The 24,119-nt window shown below is 32.5% G+C and overlaps 2 protein-coding genes and 1 non-coding gene across 8 annotated transcripts; all 3 read right to left on the reverse strand.

Moving 5' to 3' along the window:
* Positions 1–122: 122 nt before the first annotated feature.
* On the reverse strand, positions 123–4,342 carry LOC105794103 (uncharacterized). Its single transcript, XM_012623096.2, has 10 exons — positions 3,984–4,342; positions 3,638–3,737; positions 3,394–3,544; positions 3,119–3,176; positions 2,910–3,031; positions 2,702–2,794; positions 2,271–2,543; positions 1,867–2,090; positions 650–853; positions 123–373 (listed from the first exon to the last, which is right to left on the reverse strand). Exons 1-10 carry the CDS (start codon positions 4,103–4,105, stop codon positions 269–271), a joined length of 1,452 nt encoding a protein of 483 aa, XP_012478550.1. The 5' UTR covers positions 4,106–4,342; the 3' UTR covers positions 123–268.
* Positions 4,343–7,009: 2,667 nt separating this feature from the next.
* On the reverse strand, positions 7,010–7,125 carry LOC128040110 (U5 spliceosomal RNA). Its single transcript, XR_008194770.1, has one exon. It is a non-coding gene; the product is annotated as a U5 spliceosomal RNA (small nuclear RNA).
* Positions 7,126–10,662: 3,537 nt separating this feature from the next.
* LOC105794104 (protein ROOT HAIR DEFECTIVE 3-like) lies at positions 10,663–15,195 on the reverse strand. Of its 6 annotated transcripts, none has more exons than XR_008194401.1 (6): positions 14,412–15,191; positions 14,113–14,262; positions 13,494–13,560; positions 12,500–13,415; positions 11,633–11,854; positions 10,663–10,921 (listed from the first exon to the last, which is right to left on the reverse strand). XR_008194401.1 is itself a non-coding variant. In XM_052628273.1 (6 exons), the coding sequence occupies exons 1-4, from the start codon at positions 14,580–14,582 to the stop codon at positions 12,513–12,515; spliced, it is 396 nt and encodes a 131-aa protein (XP_052484233.1). In that variant the 5' UTR covers positions 14,583–15,195; the 3' UTR covers positions 10,663–10,921; positions 11,633–11,861; positions 12,500–12,512. The 6 variants fall into 6 exon arrangements, 2 of the variants coding, with proteins under 2 accessions (XP_052484233.1, XP_052484232.1); XM_052628273.1 differs by having other exon boundaries at positions 11,633–11,861; positions 12,500–12,570; positions 14,462–15,195; XM_052628272.1 differs by having other exon boundaries at positions 12,500–12,570; positions 14,462–15,193.
* Positions 15,196–24,119: the final 8,924 nt, after the last annotated feature.

Below are 24,119 nucleotides of genomic sequence, written 5' to 3' on the forward strand. Positions count from 1 at the left end.
TATTGATATAACCCACAACGTTTACGACAATAATGATATCACCCCCATTCACATTTACTCACAGCCAGTATTACCTAAAACAAGAGGAATTTATGTACCCAAAAGAGAGGACGATAAAGGAATTTAAACCGTGAACACCATTATGATGTTATTCCATTTATGTAACTTTTGATCATGGTGCTTTACTGTCCACACAAGAGTTTCCAGAAACTATAATATATACCATCGGCCCAAAGTATAAAAAGAAGGTTGATGGTGGCTAGCAATCCTAGCGATGCCTTGTTTGAGGCCATCCTAATCCAGCATTACCAATGTTCCCGGTTGGCTGTAATGGTTCTGTCAAGCCCTTTGTGGTGCTACCAAGAGCCTCCCCCTGCATCCAATTTAAGTTTCAAACAGTAGGAAAATGGTGGTTATATATGACTTTATGACAAAAGTGTCAAGTATAATCGAAGAAGCATTTTTCTCTAACGTCTTAATCTTACTTTTTTCCTTTTTAAAAATAATTCTTTCATCCAATCAACACGAGAAATTAGTGTCAGTCATGACTGATAAATATCATCTAGGATAAAAGGTTTCATACCCCTCAATATCATCATAGATGTAAGTATTTGTCTCATGTACCACATGTAATAAGATCAACACTCACCTCTTTCCAGCCCATGCCTTCCATAATTCGTCTGGCATAACTACCAGCCCCAAATGACATGTTCAAGGCTTCAGCTTTGGCATCTTCTATACAGGTAGGATCATTATCATGATCACTTCCTGCATTCTTTTGCCCTGGACCCAGACCAAAGCCACCACGCAAGGCTCTTCTCTCAGCAGCTCTATCACGATATGCATGGCTTCCCTGCAAGAGACAAAGGAAAAGGCAGAGTGTGAAAGGAATCAGCATAGCGCACACAAACTCCTATAAAAAATGACAACCAATATAATTGAGTTCCAAGACACTAACAAAAATTACCTCCAGTCAACATATGAATTTTCTTATAGAAAAAAACTGATTTCTTTTTAATTTCTTCTTTTGGGTGAAACAAGAAAGAAATAACAGTTAAGTGGGAATAGGTATATAAATTGAGCCTCCAAATTTGATGTAAAGGTTTTGAGTGTGTGATGACCATTAGGCAGTCTCTTGGCAACATAAATGGTATTGGAATTAAATGAATTTTTAACAAGCCAAATCAGGAAAAATGGACTACATGTGAAGATCGTATATTTTCCCATGAAACTTTGGAATGTTTACTTGATATCATCTCATTGGGGTGTGAATGAGATGTGCACACAAGCTACACGAGTTTGACTTGAAAAACAAAAAAAAGATTCTGGTTTAGTAATTTTTGAGTCAAGCTCAAGTAGCTCAAGCTATTGAGTAAACCAAATTCGAATATCTTAATAATTGACTCAAGTAGTTTGCAAGCCTACTTGAGTCCTCTAGTTTTGTTTTTTGGTAATATTTAAAAATATCAATTTGAGCTCACACATAAAAATCGAGTTTGAAGTTGATCATAAGAATCAATCTCATTTTTTACACATAAACGAGTTTAAATGATCCTAACCAAAAGAGCTCAAACAATCTTTTTTTTAATCTTGAATCGACCTTGAGCTATAAAAGTGAGATTTGAGCTTGAGCCAAATTCCAACCCCAAATTTTGAGAGGAGCTCGAACTTCTTATAACTTGAGCTCAGCTCAGCTTAATTACACCCCAAATAAATACTGTCTTCAACTTCAATAGAATACCAATTCTTTCATTGTTATTAAATTTCTTATACTTTCCTATCTACTTATAGTTTTTAATTATATTCTTCACATGCATAACTACAGAAAAAGAACTTGGAATTAAACTTCACGAAAGCAAATGCTACCTTCAATGATGTAGAGAGCTGATCTGACAACATAGACAAATCCTTTAAGCCTTTCTCTCTAGTTGCTTCTGATTTTTGCTTTTGTCTAGATTTGAACTGGACGAAGCTTTTCTTATTGACTAATAAATCAGGGAAGCCCCAATCTTTTGTTGGATCAGAAGAATCATATGTTGACAAGGAAGCTAAATACCTTGGACATGGAGTTCGCAATTTGTACACTTGTCCTGTAATAAATAATGGGGGAGGGGGTACAACCTTACAAATTAGGAGCACTAACATTAGATTTCATGAAGAGAGTTGTTTTAGAAGAAGACATATTTTCCTTACTTCCTCCCGATCAAAACCCAAGAATCACCCTTTGTTTGGTTCGCAAAAGTTGTTCTAGAGAAGTGGCAGATGCAAACCTGTTCTAACTCGTACCAGATCAAGATGAACTTCACATATAGGAGCAGTTTTTAATAGACCACCGCCAAGAGGCACGGAGGGGTGAACTTTAGCCGACCGCTTCACCAGCCGACCTATCAGTCTAGCCACTTGCTTTTTTCCATCCTCTTTTGGTTTTGTCACCATACTCCAATCCCACAAATCCACAACTGGAAATTCTAGCAAGGGCTCATCTTTGCAACGTGTGACTTGTCCGTATTGGGCTCGCCAGTTTTCTTCATCCCATGTATCACCTGAATGAAAATTTTCCAGTGTGTTGATTTAGACTTGTGGAATTTGTCCCACAGGAATCCCTTAAGTGGTAAAATTTGTAGGCAAAACTGAAGTAGATGTTTATTTCAAATAAATTGGATATCAGTCAAATGTAACAATAGCAACATTGTCGCAAGACCTTCATATGGGACAACTTCACTTGAACCGCCCAAACCAAAGCTTTCCTCTGGGATCCATTCACCCTCTTCCAACTCGTACATCTCATCATTTCCTGCCCCTCAACAGAACACCATTAGATAAACTTCAGAACATAACCAACTTTTTACAATCATCTTCAGAAGCTAGCAAGCGTTTAGAAATTTCGAACAAACAAATTTGTGACAAACCATCAGTAGGAAACTTGAAATTCTCTTTTTCGTCTGTTTCCAACGAAATACTTGCATCAGCAGCAGAATTGGCAGCTAAGTTATACCCAGAAAGATAAAGGTCAATGAGTGTGTCTTCTAACCTGAATCAAGATGATACCTCAGTAAGAAAACATGTAATCAACTAGTTCAACCAAAATATAGGATATAAAATGTCAGAAGTAGCAAACCACTCTGATGGTGGTGGTGGCTGCTCAGATGCTTGAGCACTGGTGTCCTCTATTGGACCTGGTAATCAGAAGTACCGTGAATTAGTTTAAAGCACTTATTTTTGAGAAAGAATCCAATCAATAGAACATTATTTACAGAAGTAGAACTTATTTTTGAGATGAAATTTTGTACTAATGAATCAGATTCACAGATTGCACCGCTCAAAGAAAAACTTGTTCCTTCAACTACCCTTCAATCATTCCACAGCATAATATTGAGTAAAGAGAAATTTTACCTGTACTAGTAGATTCATCAGCAACATTTATAGTAGTATTCTGAGCATCAACTTCATTGCCCTGAGACGAAGAGCGATTATACTCGGGACCATTATAAGAAGCAGTGGCACAAGGCTCATCTAAAACAGAATTATCAGCCACAGCTCCTTCCTGCAAAATCATTTTGGAATCAAAAACCTAAAATGAAAAGCATACCGAACATAGGATTAATCATCCAGATAAAAGAAGGTATGAGCTAACTACCATGTCCAAAAGCACATAATTTCCATTCTCAAATGTGTAATAGAGACCATCTCTACTGCTATAGTACCATCCGGCATCAGGGTCATGGTAAAATCCACTACTGCAACAAATCAAACGAAGGCGTACGGTGCCAAAATGAACAAAAGATCATTGAGAGAGACAGAGAGAGGAAAAAAACCCAATTGTATGACATATTGGGATAGAATCATCGAAGTTTAAAGGGAAAAAATCTACAATTAATTTCTCAAATATAAAAACTAATTTTATTAAAAATGAGAGGAAGAATTAATAGTAATAGTTTATAGATATATAAAATAGAAAATTTGAAGTAAATAAATAAATCAACCTGGCATGAAAATAGAGGTGAGTTTGAGGATCCCATACAAAAGAGCAATCGCTGCTGCTCTGCAAGTCCAACTCAGTGGAAACAGCCATTGTTTTATCACTTTCTTTGTCCTTCCTTTTCATGTGAAGAAATTTAATTTATAGAGTACCAAAATTGAAGGAACAAAAAGGAAAAGCGAGGGATGTTATTGTAAAGGCCCAAATGGAGAAGAAAAGACCCACCCCAACTTTACAGTCAAATAACTTAATTCTCCATGAATGTGCAGAAATGAAGCGGTAGAAAGAAAATAAGAATGTTTGAAATGATATTTAACATAGAAAAACTACTTTAATGAAGAAGGGAGGTAACAGAGGCAGAAGCACAAGAGAAGCAGAAAGGAAAATAACCAACAACACAAAAAAGGTTAAAAAACATTAAAAAATTTGTTGTTTAATAATAATTAAAGACTAAAATATTATAATATAAATTAGGGTGAACATTCGATCGAATCGAATTGAAAATTTTCGAGTTAATCGAGTTTTCGAATCTCATTTTATCATCTTAATTTTATTTGAAATTTTCTCGAATCGAGTCGAGTGAGATGGAATTCGAATCGAATCGAATATAGTTGTTCGAGTTAAATTTTAAAAAATAATTTTGGGTCATTGTAACCATTGTCACCCATCGTAATAAAATTTATCCACCTTAATCAATTTTTTTATTAACTTTCATCACTTCATAATTTATTTATTAATTTTTTATATATTGGTTAGCTTCTTTGCTTGCTTTTGTTTCAATTATCTTGATTCTTGTCACTATGTATTTTAGAATTAAAAATATATTAAATGCAAAAATATGATTTTTTAATAAAAGCTATTTTAAAAACAAAATGTGAAATTGATACCAATATAAAATTTTAACACGAATATTTTATGGCATAATTAATAATTCAATTTTAATATAAATATTCAATATGACTAAACAATTCAATAATATAAATAATATAAAATGTGAAATTTAATTTAATAATATAAATAGTAGATATAAATAAAATTATTACTATTTATGTTTGGTGATTTTTTTGCATAATTTTTATTTTTATTTGAGAGTAAATGGTGAGAAGTAAAAGTTTAGGGAAAAATAAAAGTTTTGGGGAATAAAAGTTTGAGGAAAGTAAATAGGGAGTAAAATTTTGGAGGAAAATATTAAAAAAATTGGAGGGGAGGGTTTGGGATAGATGGGAGGTGGGATGGGAAGGGAATAAAAGTTTTAGGGGAAAAGTGGGAGGGAGTAAAAATTTTGGGGCAAAATAAAAGGTTTTGGGGAGTAAAATTTTGAGAAAAAAAATGAAAGAGTAAAATTTTGGTGGGAAATGGATTTTGGGTAGATTGGGGGGTTGGGAGGGGAGTAAAAGTTTTGGAGGGAAAGTGGGAAGGAGTAAAAGTTTTGAGGAAAAAGTAAAAAGATTTGGGAGTTTGGGGTAAAAATGTAAAGTATTATAGTTTAATATTCGAATTATTCGAGTTATTCGAATTCGAAAACTCAACTCGATTCGAACTCGAAATTCGAAAAAAAATTCGAGTTGATTCGAATAACTCGATTAACTCGAATAACTCGATTCGTTTAACTCGAAATTCGATTTTTTTTTCAATTTTTTCGAGTCGAATCGAGTTTTGCTCACCCCTAATATAAATAACTATCTTGATGGAATTGTATTTTACATTTCTTTTGCTGACGATATAAGAGGGAGAGATCCACCAATAGAGTTATAGTAAATGCATTTGTTTTCCTCTCCTCTCTTCACTTAATTGCATAAAATATAAGGAAATAAAATAATTTTAATCTCACTTACCAAAAACATTAATTATGTGTAGTATTATAATAAATTGAATATTATACATTTTAATTTACGCATAACATTATCAAAAATATTTTCTTTCATATATCTAGACTTGTTCATGGGTCGGGCCACCCGATCCGGTCCGAAGGTCTACTTTAAAAGTGGTAGGATTTGAATAAAAATATAGGCAAAAAAAAAGCATATTTAAAAACAAATTGAGCCTCAAATAAGGTATTTTTTGTACCGGCCCGACCTGAATTCACAAAATGACAAAAAAATCTACTATTTTTATTATTTTAAAGCTATTTTCTTGTTGTTTTCTCCCAATTTTATTAACTTTTCACTATTATGTTACTACTTGTTAAATTACATCTATCTTAATATTATTATTCTCAATCTTATTTTTATATAAATTCAAGTCGGAAACACAAAACTTTAATGCTTACTATTGAAATTTTTCTACCTATTTAATATGTATACATCTTACCGGTAAATATAATTGCTTTGTATATATGAATTCGGTATTTTTTGGTGTTTTAATTTATATTGCTTATAGTATATACATTTGTTAACTAGTAGGTGATGCTTATGTTGAAGGTGATGCTTTGAGTGTGAGTTACTTCCTTGCTGGTGTAGCAGTCACAATAGAAGGATGTAGTTTACATGCTATTAAGTTCCCAACCAAAAGTAAGGGTTTATTTCCAGAATCAGTGGAGCATGCCTTTCAAAACTGCTGTTCCATTGTTATACTTTAAGGCTGCTGATCTCAAATCCCTTTTCATTGATTATTCCACTAGAGCTATCAAAATCAACAACCCAATCCTTGCACATCCCTACCTCACTAGTTTCCAACTAGGCAAAGCCAAGAATCTAGAGGGTGTCCGAATAAAAATTAAGAATAGAGAATACTAAAACAAACCTACTGTGTTTGGACGAACAAGAAGCCCTTTGTCTTCAGCCCTGCACAACTAGCACGAGGCACTTCATGAAACATGGTCATGCAGCTTTAATATTATATATGGTGAAAACCTTGACTAGTGTATACCAGTTTTCAGTATGACATATTTCTCTATTACTAACCAATTCGCTTGGTCTCTGCTATAGAATCATGTAAAGACCAGGCCAACAAAATCCTATGGAGTAAAAAGAAAGAAGAAACCCTACAATCTATGAATACTAAAGCTTTCTAAACTTGATATTGATGGACCGGTTCTAGAAATAACAGCCCTCCAAAAATAGGCGTATGCCGCAAAGAGCGGCGAGCACACGGTATTCTTTAGTAAAAGGCGAAAGAATAGTTCGCTCTGTGCCCACCGGACGGCTCCGTGCTTTCATTCAAGCCATTTGGACATTATTTATAAAAGTCGATTGGGTTGCGCTTGCTTGTGTTCTATTATGGAATTTTTCTCCATTGGTTTTTCTGACTCTCAAGGCAAGCCGTTCTCCATCAGTTCTCTAAATTTCCGCATCATAATCTCGTAAATTAGCTGTTTTAAATCTATCACTGTTCCATGTGTTTTACGTCTTTACTGACTGATTGATTCCCCAAGTTAATGGTTCTGTAAGATATTCCTGCTTTACTGTAAGCTGAAAATGCATGTCGTGAACTAAGTTATGCAAACTCAATACCCACCAGAAAATCATTCTTGTATCCTACTCCACAGGTTACTCATTCACATTAATCATAGAGAATAGGAATGAACTTTTTTTTTTTTTAACATTTTAACTTGGAATGTTTATTTCTATGACACTTTTAGTTTATTAGTGCGATATGTTTCGTTTTACGCTTTATAAAATATTAATCTTTCTAATAATATATAAAAAAAATATGCATTATACATTTTATACTTAAAAAAATATATTTAATAAGTGTAGAACTCTCAACTTTTATTAACTTAAAAGGGTAATAAGTTGTCATACAAATTTAGAATGCAAAATAATTAAAAGCAAACAAGTAAATTAGAACATAGAAAGACCCCATTCGACTGATACAAATTACTAGGTGAGAACGTTATACATGTGCCTTCTTTCCATAGAAGATATCATTAAGCACAGTCTTGGACGGCGACGATGCCTTGAGCAATTTCACAGCCTGACACACAAGCAAAACAAAAATGTGATATCTCAAAGTATAATATAGTTAAAAACAAAAAAAGATGTACGTAATTACCTCATCCATACGGATTTTGATCGTTTTCTCTTGGAGTGCCCCACTATCTTTGACAGAAAACCTGTTAAGCAAACCTAGACTAGAAATAGTTGACAATGGCTTCACTATAAGATCATCCATAACCATATATGTAACCACCCTTATCACATATCCTCCCTCCTCACCTTCATTTGATGAAGACAGGGATTTAAGACATGTTTTATGATCTATCTTAACAAGTTTCACTTGGTTACTCATCGTACAACCTCACTGAGAACAAACAGCCTTCGGATCCTCTATAATATACAACTGACAGCCATTATTGCTACACCTGTAAAAACCTTGGTTTCTTAAATTGTTTGATGACTCAATTGTTAGAACCGTAAATAATATCTAATATAAAATTAGAATTGTAAACTAAGATCTATCATGTCAAATCATCAAGAATAAATCATTAACAAAACTAAATACGGAAGCATACCTGGATCCATGGGTTAATAGAAATTTTTCGGATCTTAGGGATTTGATCTTCCAAATTAGCACAAAAGAAATCTTGAGAAGTTGGCTCTCTCTTAGATCTTTTCTAAAGACGGGATATTAGAAAAGTTACCTTGTATGTAATTTGGGGACCATAACCCTAATATATATAACTTTGGCACATTAGCCCTAATTTCTAATCAGCCCATCATCAATTAGAAATTAGTTACTAGAGTATCTACACATATTTGACTCATACTTTATTTAATAATTAAAACCCAATAAACAATAACCAAATTAGAACACTTTTAATTTGGGCTAACATATTATGATAGTAAATAATAACATGTAATTACCCTTATTATATATGTGATGTCCATATTTTATAACAATCTCTTACTTAGACCACATATATATACTAATTACTCTATAACTACATGTCATTATATAACCTTTTGAGCTCAAAATTTTACTATTATATCCAAAAGGTATTCCGAACAATCTCGTCCATTAATTATGTTAACATAGAACCAATGCGACTTTCGTTACATATATCGTAACTAAATCCATCCCTGATCACATATATCAACACAACCAAATGACATAGATCAAGTATGGACGTGTAGCATGGAAATTACATGCAATATGATCTAAACATGTCTATTTCTAACTGGTCCTCCTTAAACCTTAGTGCGATCAAACATTACCAAAACCAGAATGTGAATAAACCAAATAAACTTTCTTTCTACAGAAAATAAACTTAACATCCGTAAATTGAAATAACTGAAAATGTGTCTATAATATAAAATCATTTAAAAGTACAAACTTCCACGAAAACCAAATATCCTTAAATGATATTACACCCATATGAGCAATGTGCTCATGAAAAACCTTGGGTGTAGTCCCTTAATAAGCGGATTCGCAATTATAGAGTTTGTCCCAATATGCTTTATAGACAACTAACATTCTAAACTTTTACTTTAACAACCAAGAACTTTAAGTCTATGTACTTTGAATTTGATGTTCTCCTATTGTTATTGGAATAAATGACTACCAATTATTGTCACAATTTGCACCCTAGTGACAAAATTTTGTATAAATATTCCATCAAAATCGGAGTATGTATACTTGATGATCTCTAACTTATCAGACCTCCGATATGTGAGCATGTAATCTTTTGTTCTCTGAAGATACCTCATAACCCTCTTGCCTACTAACCAATGGTTCATACCAGGGTTGTTTAAATATCTGCCTAACATCCCAACAATGTACGCAATGTCAGGACGTATAAATACTTAAGCATACATTAGACTCCCAGTTTTGAGAAGCATACATTAGACTCCCAGTTTTGAGACGTAGGGAATCTTGTGCATTTCCTTAATCTCAAAACGATTCTTGGGGTATTGGTCAAGACTTAACTTATTATTGACAAATAGTATGTCATTAACATATAAAACCAAATATAGAACCTTACTTCCACTGACCTTGTGGTATATATAATTATCGATCAAATTCATCTCTAAACTGAATGAGATAACCATTTGGTAAAATTTGTAATATTATTGACGAGAAGTCCGCTTAAGCCCATAGATGAAGTTCTTTAATTTGCAAATCATTAACTTTGCATCATTAGGCACAAGATTTTTTAGTTGCACCATATAAATGTATGGTCAATGTAACCATTGAGAAAACATTAACTTAATATTCATCTGATGCAGCTTAAGGTCAAAACACTACACCAAAACAGGCTTTTAGCGGCGCTTTTTTAGGTTTTTAACGGTGTCTTTAAGCGCCACAAAAAGTACCGCTATAGACAACGCCGCTAAAGATCATGACCTTTAGCGGCACTTCTACCACAAACGCCACTAAAAATCATGACTTTAACGACACTTTTACCATAAACGCCACTAAAAACATGACTTTTAAAAAAATATTTTAATTAAATAATATTTATTTCTATGATAAATATTATATTATGTTCTTTTAGTGGCGCTTTTTCACAAACGCTGCTAAAAACATGACTTTTAAAAAAGTATTTAATTAAATAATATTTATTTCTATGATAAATATTATATTATGTTTTATTTTGAAATTTAAACTTTAAACTATATACTTTTAAGGATAAAAATTAATAAAATTAAAATTTCTATTAAAATTTTAACTTTAAAGCTAAATATAAAAATTAATGAATTTAAATTTAGAATTAAAAATAATGTTTAAATAAATGAGCAATCTACCTCACAACTCATCTGATCTATATTAACTCGGCCAAATATAGAAGAAGCTACAAAACACGTAATAATTAACAATCATGGTTAAAGAAGCTAGTACACAAAGTAGCTACAAAACCCTATTTCAATAACACCAAATTCAAGTTCCGACTAAGATAAACGACCATGGAATGAAAAATTAAATAACACTCCACTTGAAGAAGTGCTAAGCCTTGACTTTTCCAGCTTGAAGAGATTGAATCCTCTACAACACCTTCAATATCTAAAGGATGCAAAACCAAATGATCAAATAAAAATTATATATAGCCATTAAGGCTCAAAAAAATATATATAACAAACAATTACGTGCAGCTTTAGTAGCAAGTTGAACCATACTAACAAACAATCTCAATCATAGCTCTTCCATGTGTCACAAATAGGCATTCTTTCTAATGATTGTCTAAACTATTCAATTTTTTAACAAGGAACAATAGTATTAATTTGGAAAAGCAGAATTGAGATTGATTACATAAATCAATCAAAATAAAAAACAATCATAAATGAGTCAGTAGAAAACAATCATAAATCTGGTTGATAACCAAATTATAGCAATTGTATGAAGACTAAATTAAGCATAAGCAATGCCAAGCTAACAAAAATAGATCGAACACTTCAAAACAAAGGAGGATATGTTATTCCTGAAATTTCTACAAAAAGAGATTATGCCTGGAGTACTATATGCTTCTATGCCACCTTAACTAGAAACTATTTCACAGGATTGATTGCCAAATACTCAAGCATGCACTTAGACATCAAGTTTTGAACTAAAAAAATTGGAGCCAAGGGAATAGGAACAATAAATCTTCTCATTATCAACACATGGTGATTTAGTTATGTTGTTGCTTACTATAAAAGTTTTACATTTTAAAAAGAAAAAAACAGTTTCTTAATTAAAAAAATCTTATTAAAGACAAAATAAAGATAAAAAGCTTACCAGAATTAGTTGTTAAATTAGCTGTCTTATCACGATAGCGTCTGTTAGTGTGGCTTCGGCTGCCATTTGTAACAGTACTCCTAGTTTCTTCAACTCCAGAAGATTCAAACTCCTCATCCACATCAACAGATGCAGCAATGCAGGTGATTTTTTCTTTTCGAACATTGAATCCATCATCAACTTTAGGATTTCCTTGCTTCTCCCTAGCACCAACGTCCAAACCTAATAACTTAAAAAAATTCAATCAACAAACAGAAGGCGAATTGGAGGCAGAAATACCTAAAAGAAACATTCAACTGCAAGCTGTAATGGTATCCATAGGAAGAAGAAAACAGTAAGGTGTTAAGATAATTTTAAATGTAAAAGTATGTATATCACAACAGAAATAGCTTCCCAGTAATTCAAACCCCAAGAAAACTTAATTCCTTCAGAACAAAATAGTTGAGAAAATAATTAATATCCTAACCACTCCCAAAACTACCAAACTGTAATAGACAAATAGAAAATTAGTGAAGGCCCTAACATCATAGATTACAGCAAAGAGACCAGACAATCAATAATGGTTAAGAATATTTATAAAATACAATTTACAGGGTATTTTCAGTTTCGTTAACTCCTCTCAAACAAAAACGAGACATGAAGCAGGAAAAACCAAATAATTGATTTTTCTTGAAAGTTAACATCACAAAAAAAAATCAATTCTTGAAAGTTAACATTGCAAACAGTTTACACTGCTCACGACCAATATCGTGACACCACCTAAATGAAAGTTGCTCAATAATATTATTTGCATGCAGTACTGACAGCAATTAACTTAAAATGAAAATTCAAAACTATATCAAGCACCATGTAGGTGCCAACGCTTACATGTTTATGAGTACTATATCTGAAACCGCCAGTGCAAAAAGTGCACTTTGTTTCTCAAATGCTGTGTCATCCTGGAATAATGCAAAGAAAATAATTAATAAGATAACTTGGAAAGAAACTCTAATCCTCTGCATTTTTCACAAAACAAGGAAGATAGATAGGAACAGACAAAAACAAACAGATTATCAACTTCATATTCAACTTTTATAATCTCAAACCACTATTGATTTGTTCAGCTTGGTACATCACTCTAAGCTTTACGTGTTATTGGAGCACCAAGACCTCTGTCTAAAATCACCAATTCTTCTTTTAACAAAAAAACTCCAGTGCAAATCACCAAATTTTGTACTTTCATCATGATCGATTTGATTGCTCCAATTTCAAGTATATTCTACTAATCAATGTTGCTGAAAATAATGCTAGGGAACAAATATCACCTATGGTATAACCTTTGTTTAAACAAGCAAAAAGAGAATGGAACATTCAGAACTAAAACCTTGACATTAGAAAAAGAAAGAATTGATGACTGACCTTTAATTTCATTTTACTATCAGGTAAAACAAAAATTCATTCAATATTAGAACTACTGCCTACAACTAACAATTCATTAGCAACACCAAGCCAATCAAAACTTGTTAGAATTTTTTAGATGTAGTTGATAAATTGCCAACAAAGCAGGCACTAAGCACTCGATTAATAAATCAAAATGCAATGCCAAAAATACTCTTTTTTATTGTCCTTTGGGGTCAGGGCAAGGAAGGAGAATTTTCCTGAATGTAGTTTCAATTTTTTGACAAAACATGTTAATGAGAGAATGGAACACTCTCTTCCATCAGTGCCCTCCAAATCCATTACTATAGTGCAAGGCTCTATACCAGCACATTTTGCCATCCAAATACCTTTAGTGGTTTGAGACCTGATAAGAAGCTCATTTCATTAATTGTTTGAACCGATTGAAACAAATGCAATTTGCTATTACATAAACAAAAGTTACCTTCCCTTAAATGCATCCATCTCCCTGAAATTGGTGTAAAACAAATTGTTTAACAGTGTGCTTTTACCTGTCAAGATCAAGGAAAGTGAAGAGAAACTTTTAATGGCATAAGCAGAACTTATTTAACAACCATAGAATGATAAAACAGCTAAAAATTGAAATCAATTATGGAATGTGTTACATTCAAAATATAAACAAAATATGGATATAACACTAGCTACAAAAGTAATTTAACAATATCATGTGGTAACAAGTTCACATGAAAGTGAGATATGAAAGATATGCTAAAATGAAATCATTTACGGCAATAGTTACATTCAAAATAACAATAACAAAAGATGGATATAACACTAACTACAAAAGTAATTTAACAGTATCATGTAGTAACAAGTTCACATGAAAGTGCAATATGAAAGACATGCCATTTTCTGAAAACTGACATGACTAGGCTTCAAGCTTATCATACTATCATTTGTATCCCACATATTTCTAGTACAATATCATTAAACATAATGCAAAGTAAATAAACAAAGCAGCTTACTATGAACTGGGAATAGACACCTAAGTAACAGGGAAAGGAAAGTATAAAGAAGAAAGTCACAAAGATAACAAGGCATACCGCTGCTTTGCGGTCCCATGATGGAAACCACGACATATGACAGACCGCATTCATGAAGTTTCACTTCCTTGATAAAACTTTCGATTCCAGTATCATTGAATGAACCATCTCCATCAATAAGTTGAACCGAACAACATTCATCGCTTGTCGCTGAGAAACCAAATGTTCATAGCATGTCAAGGTAAAGCGAGAAAGCATCCATAATGCACAGAACTAAACCGCCCTATTCATTTTTCCTTATTAATTGAAAATTAAATTCTCTATATCAATTAATCAAGGAAAGGACATTTTAAGTATACCTCAACTGAAACAAAGTCTATTTATCTTTTGATAGAGAATTTTGACGTACTAAATAGCTTTAACAGCTGGTAATTCAAATTCCAGTTCTTTGCTTTTTTGTTTTCCTTAGCTTCCTCAACAACCAAACATGCCATAAACATGAAATTCATCCCCGGTCCCGATCCAAACATCACAACGAATTGCAGATTTACACTACTAAAAGAAACTTTAGAAATCTAAAATATAGTATTCAAACCCAAATTTCCACCCAAAAAAAAAAACCCCGCATCGCACCCTAAATAATAAGAAGAAGAAGAAAAATACTTAAGTAAATTGTATATGCAAATTCTCTTAGATACTGGAAAACAACATTCTATCTTTACCCTTTGTTTGGTCAGTAGGAAAATGTGAAACAAAAAGAAAATCAACCAAGCAAAACCCAAAACTTTCAGCTACTTTTTTCCTACACTTCCCATTTAACTTACCGTCTTAGCTAAGATGGAAAATAGGTGCATGATGACAGACAAATGGATACGATGCAAATGAAAAGGGTAAAAAAAAAAGAAGAGAAGATGAACAATTTTTAATGGAGAAACCAAAGAAAGTTCTCGAAAAATAAAAACCCAAATAAAAAATCGCGAAATCGTGAAATCGTTCAAAAATAAAACCACCGCCACAACCGAGAAAATAAAAAATCAAGAATAAGAAAGAACAAAATTAGCGGGTATGGGCTGCGGAGGGTTGCCGATTTAGGGAAAATGGAGGGGAAAAAATTAGGGGCATCGATTTTGGGAAAAAGAAGGGAAAAAAAGAAAGATTTTCATTTAAAAAAATATAATTACAAAACGGCGCCGTTTTGCAAATAAATATTTGTGGCGTTTGAAACAAAAACGCCATTATTGTTCTACTTTTAGCGGCGTTTAGAACAAAAACGACTATTATTCAACTTTTTTGCCGCTATTGCTTACCTTTTGCGGCGTTTTTTCATAAACGCCGCTAAAGCTCAACATTTTTACAATTTTTTATATTAAATTATTTTATCTTTCATATAAATTTTAAATAAATATTTTTTTTAAAATTTTAAGTAATATTTAAAAGAATTAGATAAATTTGGTCCTATCCAAAATAGATAGTTACATATCCATATCAATCATTACTTTTTATTTATTTATTTATCAATGTTTTTTTAAATCTAATATTTAAATATATCAAATGGTTTACATTAAATATTTTAAATATAAAAGCATTAATTGATTGTATAAAATTTTATCATTTAACAAATCTCAAGTAAACCTTAAATCCTAAATCATTTAATATATATAAAGTTTATCGATTATCTCTTAAATAATTTAAACCATAATCATAATTTTAATATATTAAAATTAATATTATCTCTTTCACAATTATATAAGAAATTATTTAATATATATAAATTAAAAACACTAATTAATCTAAACCCTAAACCCTATCCCCTAAAGCATAAATCATAAAACATAACCCCTAAACCTTAAATCCCAACCCTTAAACAATAAACCGTAAACCATAATCCCTAAACCCATAATCCATAAACCTTAAAATAGTAACTCTTAAACCTTAAACCCTACACCATATACCATAAACCATAAACCATAAACTATAATCATAATTAATTCAATATTTTAAAATTAATATTATCTCTTTTACAATTATATAAGAACATATTTAAAATATAAATAAAAAACTAATTAATCTAAATCCAAAACCCTAACCCGGCCCCTAAATCCTAAAACCCTAAATCCCTAACTCTTAACCCCATAATGTCTAACCCTTAAACCCCCAACCTTAAACCTTAAATCCCAACACTTAAACCATAATCCCTAATTCATAATCCATAAATTCATACTCCCTAAATCGGCCTTAAATCTTAAATTAATCATATATCCTAAATCAAAAACCCTAAACTATAGTGATAATTAATTCAATATTTTAAAATTAATACTATCTCTTTTACGATTATATAATAAATTTTTTAATATACAAATTAAAAAACAATCAGTAATCATGTACCAAAAAAACTTTAAAATTATTTTAAATAATAGTATTTTAATTTTTCCATGTGTTTTATTTCAAATTATTTCTACGTGTCATTATTTTTTTCTGAAGATTTTAAATATTCAATTAGAAATAAATTGAATTTTATTTAATTAATATAAATAAACCAATTAAGATAAAAATGTTTTTTAGCGACGCTTCTTCAAAAACGCCGCTAAAGACCAGAGCATTAGCGGCGCTTTGTTAAAAACTCTGCTAAAGCCCAGAGCGGCGCTTTTTCAAAAATGCCGTTAAAGCCCCGAGCATTAGCGGCGCTTTTTCAAAAATGCCGCTAAAGCCCCGAAAGGTCAGAAAATGACGCCGTTGGGCTTAGGTTTTTGCGGTGGCTAACGCTCATTTTTAGCGGCGTTTTCCAAAAAAACGCCGCTAATGCTCAATCTTTAGTGGCGATTTCCATAAAGTGCCGCTAATGCTCGATTTTTGCCGACGTTTTTTGTCCAAACGCCGCTAAAACTGCTGTTAAAAGCCTGTTTTGGTGTAGTGAAATATTCCACTAAAGCCATTATAATCCTTTCTCTAGTGGACCTTTTTTAATGACATTCATTCTTAAGGTTGTTGAGTTTGTTTTTTTGGAACAATTACCTCATCTTGAATAGGGAGTTGTTCAACATTGTCTTATTGAGGTTCTGGATTCACTTCTTGATCAATGATAGGTATGAGGACCAGAACATCGTTAAAAGTGATAGCAGGAACTGAGTTAGAATTCAATTCCTTCTCAAAAGAAATGTCTCTAACTTTATTTCTCTCTCCAAACTTAACATCCTCAAAATATGTTGTAGTTCTCATCTCAAAAATATGTCCAATTTCTTTTCATGTGGCTTATAAGGCCTTGCCTCAAGTGGACATCCCCAAATGTGAAAGTGCTTTAGACTAGGTTTTCGACCTGTCCAAAGCTCATAAGGTGTTTTTGCAACTGCTTTAATGGTATTTTATTCAGAATGTAAGTTGTTGTTTTTAAAGGCACTGACCAAATGAGCACCTTCACACTTATCATGTTTCAACCTTTCTTCTTTTTACACACAATAAAAAATGAGCTCATTTAGAGTCCATTTCTCCTATTGATAGATGTAACCAATTTTAAATTGGTTAAACTATCCAGGAAGCGATACCAAAACCATAAGAAAAGGTAATTCCTCAAAAAGCTCGATCTTAAGTGCCTTAAGTCTTGAGGCAACATGAAACATCTCCATAATGTACTCTCCTATGTTTCCTTGACCCTTATACTTCACAGACATCAAAGAATTCAGAAATGATGTCATCTCAACCTTATTGCTTTTAGCAAAACGTTTCTCAATTTCATCAAGGAAACACTTGGCCTAAGTAATCTTTTCAAATTTTGTGCCCCTAAAGGCTTCTAGAATGTTGTGTTTCATGATCATTAGACTCATGCAATTTGAATGAACCCACCTCTCAAAATCCCTCTTAACATTAGGGGTGCTTTCCGTAGTGAGAGGTGCAGGTTGTTCTCCCCTTAGTGCAAGGTCTATGTCCATACAACCAAGCACTATAAGTAAGCGCCTTTTCCATTCCTTAAAATTATTCACATTAAGTATGGGTATAGAATTTATATTAGCAGATATTGTGGCAACAGAAGATGAACTAGCTGAATATAGAACGAAAATAAATAAAAACAAGATCACATCAATATTCATAAGTAAACAATAAATTCAAGATAATGACTAATCCCATCTCAAGATATCAAACACAATATTAGTATCAAGTCTTTGGAAAATAATATTAACGATAAATGGTACTCTTGTTGCAACAATCAAACATTGACAATAAATTATGTCAAATAATGAATTAATATTTGGACTAACTTATTGTTCACATAAATTACCTTATAATTGTCACACATTTATCACCACAAATGTCATTAAAAATCATCAAATATTAACTTACCTTTGGGCCAATTAATAAACGCATGAATCATAAAAACATATAATCATTTTGATATTTTAAATAAACTAATCTACACAAAAGAGGTCACTTTGGCAACATTTTCTTTCAACTAATCTATTTAAAATATTAGACATCCTTAATTAAAACCTAAAGCCAAAATCGAACTTATTTGTTTCAAAAGATCTATCTTAATCTTATCTTTTATCAAATTAAAAGATAATTGTGTATATATATGTATTTATATACTTTTCCAAAACAACATGCATGTATTATATATGTATATATAATAAAATATATATATTAAAGAATTAAGCCATGAGTATATGTTAACCATTTTTTAAACATCAAATTAAATTCCTTATACCATTTAAAAATAATAATAGGACCTATGGCTTTCAAAGAAAGGGCACTAAAGTAACGAATAATAATAACATGATTTGCAAATATATATAACATACAGCAGCACAAATCATGAAGAAAGAAAACAAACTGAATCGCAAGAAATAGATTAAAATGCAAGTATATATTACACAAATATTCCAAACTCGTAATTGAATCCATCAATTGAAAATCACCCAAATTAAAAATATTAAAACAAAACCTTAAAATTTTAATATGAATTCAAGATAATCAATATCTTAAAAAATACTTCAACATAAACCTTCAAAGGTCAACATATATATCTGAAATATAAAACCCATGAAATTTCATGAATCAATCATTCAAGGGAAGAACCTTAATCAACTCTCAATGATTCGATATGATGAGGCTCGGATGCCACTTGTTAATATCATAAATTAAGATATGATATAAAACTTAATTAATCATAAATCAAGATCTTTCATGTCAAATCATCAAGAACAAAACAAGAATAAAACTAGATGCAGAATCGTACCTGAATCCATGGGTCACTAGAAAATTTTCAAATATTAGGGATTTGATCTTCCAAATTAGCACACAAGAAATCTTGATAAGTTGGCTCTCTCTTTGATCTTTTCTAAAGATAGGATATTAGAAAAGTTACTTTGTGTGTAATTTGGGGACCATAACCCTAATCTATATAACTTTGACACATTAGCCCTAATTTTTAATCAGCCCATCATCGATTAGAAATTAGTTACTAGAGTATCTACACATATTTGACTCATACTTTATTTAATAATTAAAACCCAATAAACTATAACCAAATTAGATCACTTTTAATTTGGGCTAACATATTATGATAGTAAATAAAAACATGTAATTACCCTTATTATATATGTAATGTCCATATTTTCCAACATCAATATTATGCAACAACTGAGGCTAGTTTGGTGCAGTAGAGGCTAAAACTTTAGGGTTCAACAGTACTTCATTGGCCTAAAATGGTTGCATATACACCTCACTCAACTTTTCAATGCACTCATAAAGGTTTCTAAGTGAACCCACCATGCCTTCCTTGATAAAAAGTCTAACAACAGTGCCTACAGGCAATGACATTATGTTGAAAAGGAAAACAACAAAGTCTTTGCCGGCTTCGGCAAACAAAACTCTTTGGCCTCTCATGTCAACCAAAAGCTTCAAAGTAACTTTGCCCGCCATTGATAGAAACTCAAGTTCTGAACTTAGATCATTAGCTCCAGCACTGAATAGATACACTGGTGTTGGTGTTTTTGAAGTTGAGAGAATAGAAAAAAGATAATTAGCAACAAATGCAAAAGGAACACTTAGCAGATTGAATGAATAGTTATCAATTTTTTTCATCATATTTTCATTCCAAAAGATTACAATATATAAGAGAAATGGTCACAAGTTATTAACTAATCCTATCAAATCATCTTGGAAAAATAAAGATAAAACTTGTACACTAACTGATTAGGTAAATCAGTACCTAAAAACATTGCTTTAACAAGTAATCTCAATATGCAGACCAAAAAAAATATCAGTTTCAACACATGTGAACCCATCTCACACTTCATCTTGCAGTTCGCCAAAAGTCTTGACAGCTTGCAGCTTCCAATGAGCTTGCAACTTCAAGTAAGCTCGCAACTCACAATTTTGTTTGAGCTCACGACTTTGAGTAGGCTCGTAGTTTCTAATGAGTTTGCATCTTTTGAGCTTGTAGGTTACATCCTAAGTTTGCCATTGTATGAATGGCCACTTCGCAACACTCCTCCTTGGCCATAATGTTGTGAACTCCAATATTATGTCTTAGACTCTCGAACCTCATCTTTTTAAGAGGTTTTGTGAGAATATTAGCAAGTTGAAAATCTGAACTGCAATGAACCAGTTTCACTTTATTTGATTGTTCGACCACTTGTACAAAATGATACTTTATCTTGAAGTGTTTTGTCTTGCCATAGAAGATAGGGTTCTTTGCAATTACAACAGCATATTGATTGTCATAGTGTTTTTCTATTGCTTCCACTTGCTTAATATTTAAATCAGACATTAACCTTCTTAGCCAAAATGCTTGGCTTACAGCTGCACCTGCTACGATGTACTCAGCTTTGGTAGTTGATTGTGCAACAATCTTTTGCTTTTTTGAGCTCCAACTAAATACACTTGATCCCAAAATGAAGAAGTATCCTGAAGTGCTCTTCATATCTTCAACAGAACCACCCTAATCACTGCATGTGAAACTAGTTAACTTCAGCTCCTTTTCTTTCACATATTTAACTCCATAACTCAGAGTTCCTTTGACATACCTGAGAACCCTCTTCGCAGCTGTAAAATGAACTACATTACAATAGTGCATAAATCTCAAAAGCAAACTAACAAAAAACATAATATCTGGCCTCAATTTTGTCAAATAAAGCAAACTTCCTATAAGGCTCCTATAGCTCCCTTCATCAACTCTTTCAAAATCAACTTGGCTTGAGAGTTTTTCACCTTGAGCAATGGGAGTTCCTACTGGCTTGCAATTCTCCATACAAAACCTGTTCAAGATCTTTAATGTAAAGCTCTTTTGACTAATGAGGATTTATTGTTCTAACTGAAACACTTCTAGACCAAGGAAATAAGTCATGTCTCCAAGATCAGACATTTCAAATTCAACTATGTTAGCAGGTTTTCACCACTGCCAGTTACTAGCAAATGATCAACATACAAAAACACTATCAGCAAGGTCTCCTTCTATCCTTTCTTGACATACAATGTGGATTTGCTGATGCTTATTTCAAATCCCAAGCTCACTAGATGCTTGTCAACTCTCTCATAGCAAGCTCATAGAGCCTGTTTCAGGCCATGGAAAGCCTTCTTCAGCTTGCATACCATATGCTTTTCACCATCAGTTACAAATCCTTGTGGATGTTCAACATAAACTTCTTCCTTCAAAATACCACTGAGGAATGCTAACTTTACATCGAGTTGATGTATTTTTCACCCTTTCTGCGCTGCCATAGTTGATAGCAACTTGATCGTATCTAATCTAACTATTTGTGAAAAGGTTTCAGCATAGTCAACACCATATTGTTGACTAAATCCTTTTGCAACTAGTCTAGCTTTGAGTTTGTTTACTGAATCATCTACATTTAACTTGGTTTTATAAACCCATTTTACCCCAATGACCTTCCTGCGAACTGGTCTGTCAACCAACTCCCAAGTCTCATTCTTCTTGATCATGGCTTTCTCAGCTTCCATAGCTTCTATCCAGCCTTTTTTTTTTTGCTGCCTCTTCATAATTGATTGGCTCCAACACAACTACATTACACCTTTCATATACATCAGAGATAGGCCTAGTGCTTCTAACTAGTAAGTCATCAAGATAATCATCATCGTAATTTTAAGCTTCATTTGGTTGTACATTCAGCTCAGTCTGACTTAGTTCAACCATCTCAACTTTTTTAGCTTCCCAATTCCACAAAGCTTATTCGTTGAACTTCACATCCCTGCTCTCAAACACTTTGCTCATAAAGGGATCAAAGATTCTGTACCCTTTCTTGCAACTGTTGTAACTAATAAAGATACCTGATTGAGCTCTTCTTTCCAGCTTATTCCTTTTAACAGCAGGAATAAGTGCATAGCACAAGCAACCAAAGATCTTCAAGTGTGACACTAAAGGCTTGAATCCAAACCATTCTACAAAATGTGTCATATCCTTCACAGCTTTTGTTGGTAATCTGTTGAGCAGATAAACATAGGTGTTCGCAGCTTCAGCCCACAGCTTGTTTGGTAGCTTGTTTGGTAACTTCTTCTCAAACAAAAAACACATTGGCATATCCATCATTATTCTATTCTTTCTTTCACATATACTGTTTTCTTGAGGAGTGTATGTATTTGTCAACTGATGCTCGATCCCAGCATTTTCGCAAAACCTTTGAAAGTTTTCAAAAGTGTCTTTAGTCTCATTGTCTGACCTGAGTATTCTTAGCTTGTAACAAGTTTGGTTTTCAACATGTCACATCTCAAAAACTGGGTTAGTAGAAATTGGGTTAATGAACTGAGAGTGGTCATGACCAAACTTTTATTTTGGTAATCTTTTGCCCATTTGATAATAAAGAAATATCAATTATAATGATTGAGTAGTGGTGGAGTTGTCCTTGTATTTGAATCCCTTCCCTTTTGTTAATTTCTATTTGGTATAGATTCTTTTAAACCCTTAGCAAAGGTTATCCCATGTTTTTAAATATTTTATGTTAAAATTATCACAAGGAGTAATGTGGTTAAGTGGTTGAGTGCTTAAATAAATTTCTAGAGGTCCAATGTTCAATTTTCCACACTCTCAAATTTTTATTTAATTTTTTAACAACTTTTGCTAGTGTGAACACTCCTTACCATCAAACCTAGTTACAACGCATGGGGAAAGATTCTTGATTGTGTGTGAGTGTATCTTTCCTCATTAAGCCCACTTTTCACTCCCATGATCCCCTTTTTGCTCCATTGTCCCCTCTATATGCCTATTTTCTTCACCCTTATCTTGTGTGTCATACATTGAACCTGGACAAGGTGAATGACACCTTTTGTTGTCCATCTTTTATTTTCCTATTCATTTTTTCCACCCCCTCTTTTGCTCATCCTTATTTTCTCCCTTTTTTTCTTTTGTTTTAGCCATCAACCACCATTTGTATTATCTTTCTTCCTTTCCTCCACCACTTATTTACCTTGAACCACCATTGTCACCACAAGACCTCCACATTGCCGCCACTTTTCTCCTCTATTTTCTCCACCACCGCCCTAAGTGCCACCCTCCTCTGTTGTGACAACCACCTTGCATCACCAATTTTAATACTCATTTTTCTTTTCTTTCTTTTATTTTCTCCTCCTTTTCGCAAGTGTCAAACCCCTTTCTTTTTTTATTGTCTACCACCGTGATTGCCACCGTGAAAACAACCGTAAAATAATAATATTTTTCCCTTCCTCTCTATAGCGATTTTATTATTTATCATAGTAGGATTATTTATTATTGTCTATTAATTCTTCTTAGTATTGGATATCTTAGATATTGTGGCTATTACTCCCAAATCTCAGTCATCTTGTCTTCCGTACCGATTCCTAAATAGTGGGATCAAAAGTATTTGGAATACTTACTTTATTCAAAACTTCTTAATCCTTATATAGTGACTGATTGCCATCTTCCTAACTAGGTGTTTCTTATTTGAAGGATCGATTTCAAGCATATAATTTCCTATGATTCAAATAATGGAATCATATTGGATTAATAAAGAGTAAGTATTGTCATAGAAGCCAAAGCGTAATCATTTATCAAAGATTTATCAAGGGTGTTTTAATGATAGATTATTCGTTTTATGTTTAGA

The sequence above is a fragment of the Gossypium raimondii genome, chromosome 3 (assembly GCF_025698545.1).
Source record: "Gossypium raimondii isolate GPD5lz chromosome 3, ASM2569854v1, whole genome shotgun sequence".
Classification (NCBI taxonomy): Eukaryota; Viridiplantae; Streptophyta; class Magnoliopsida; order Malvales; family Malvaceae; genus Gossypium; species Gossypium raimondii.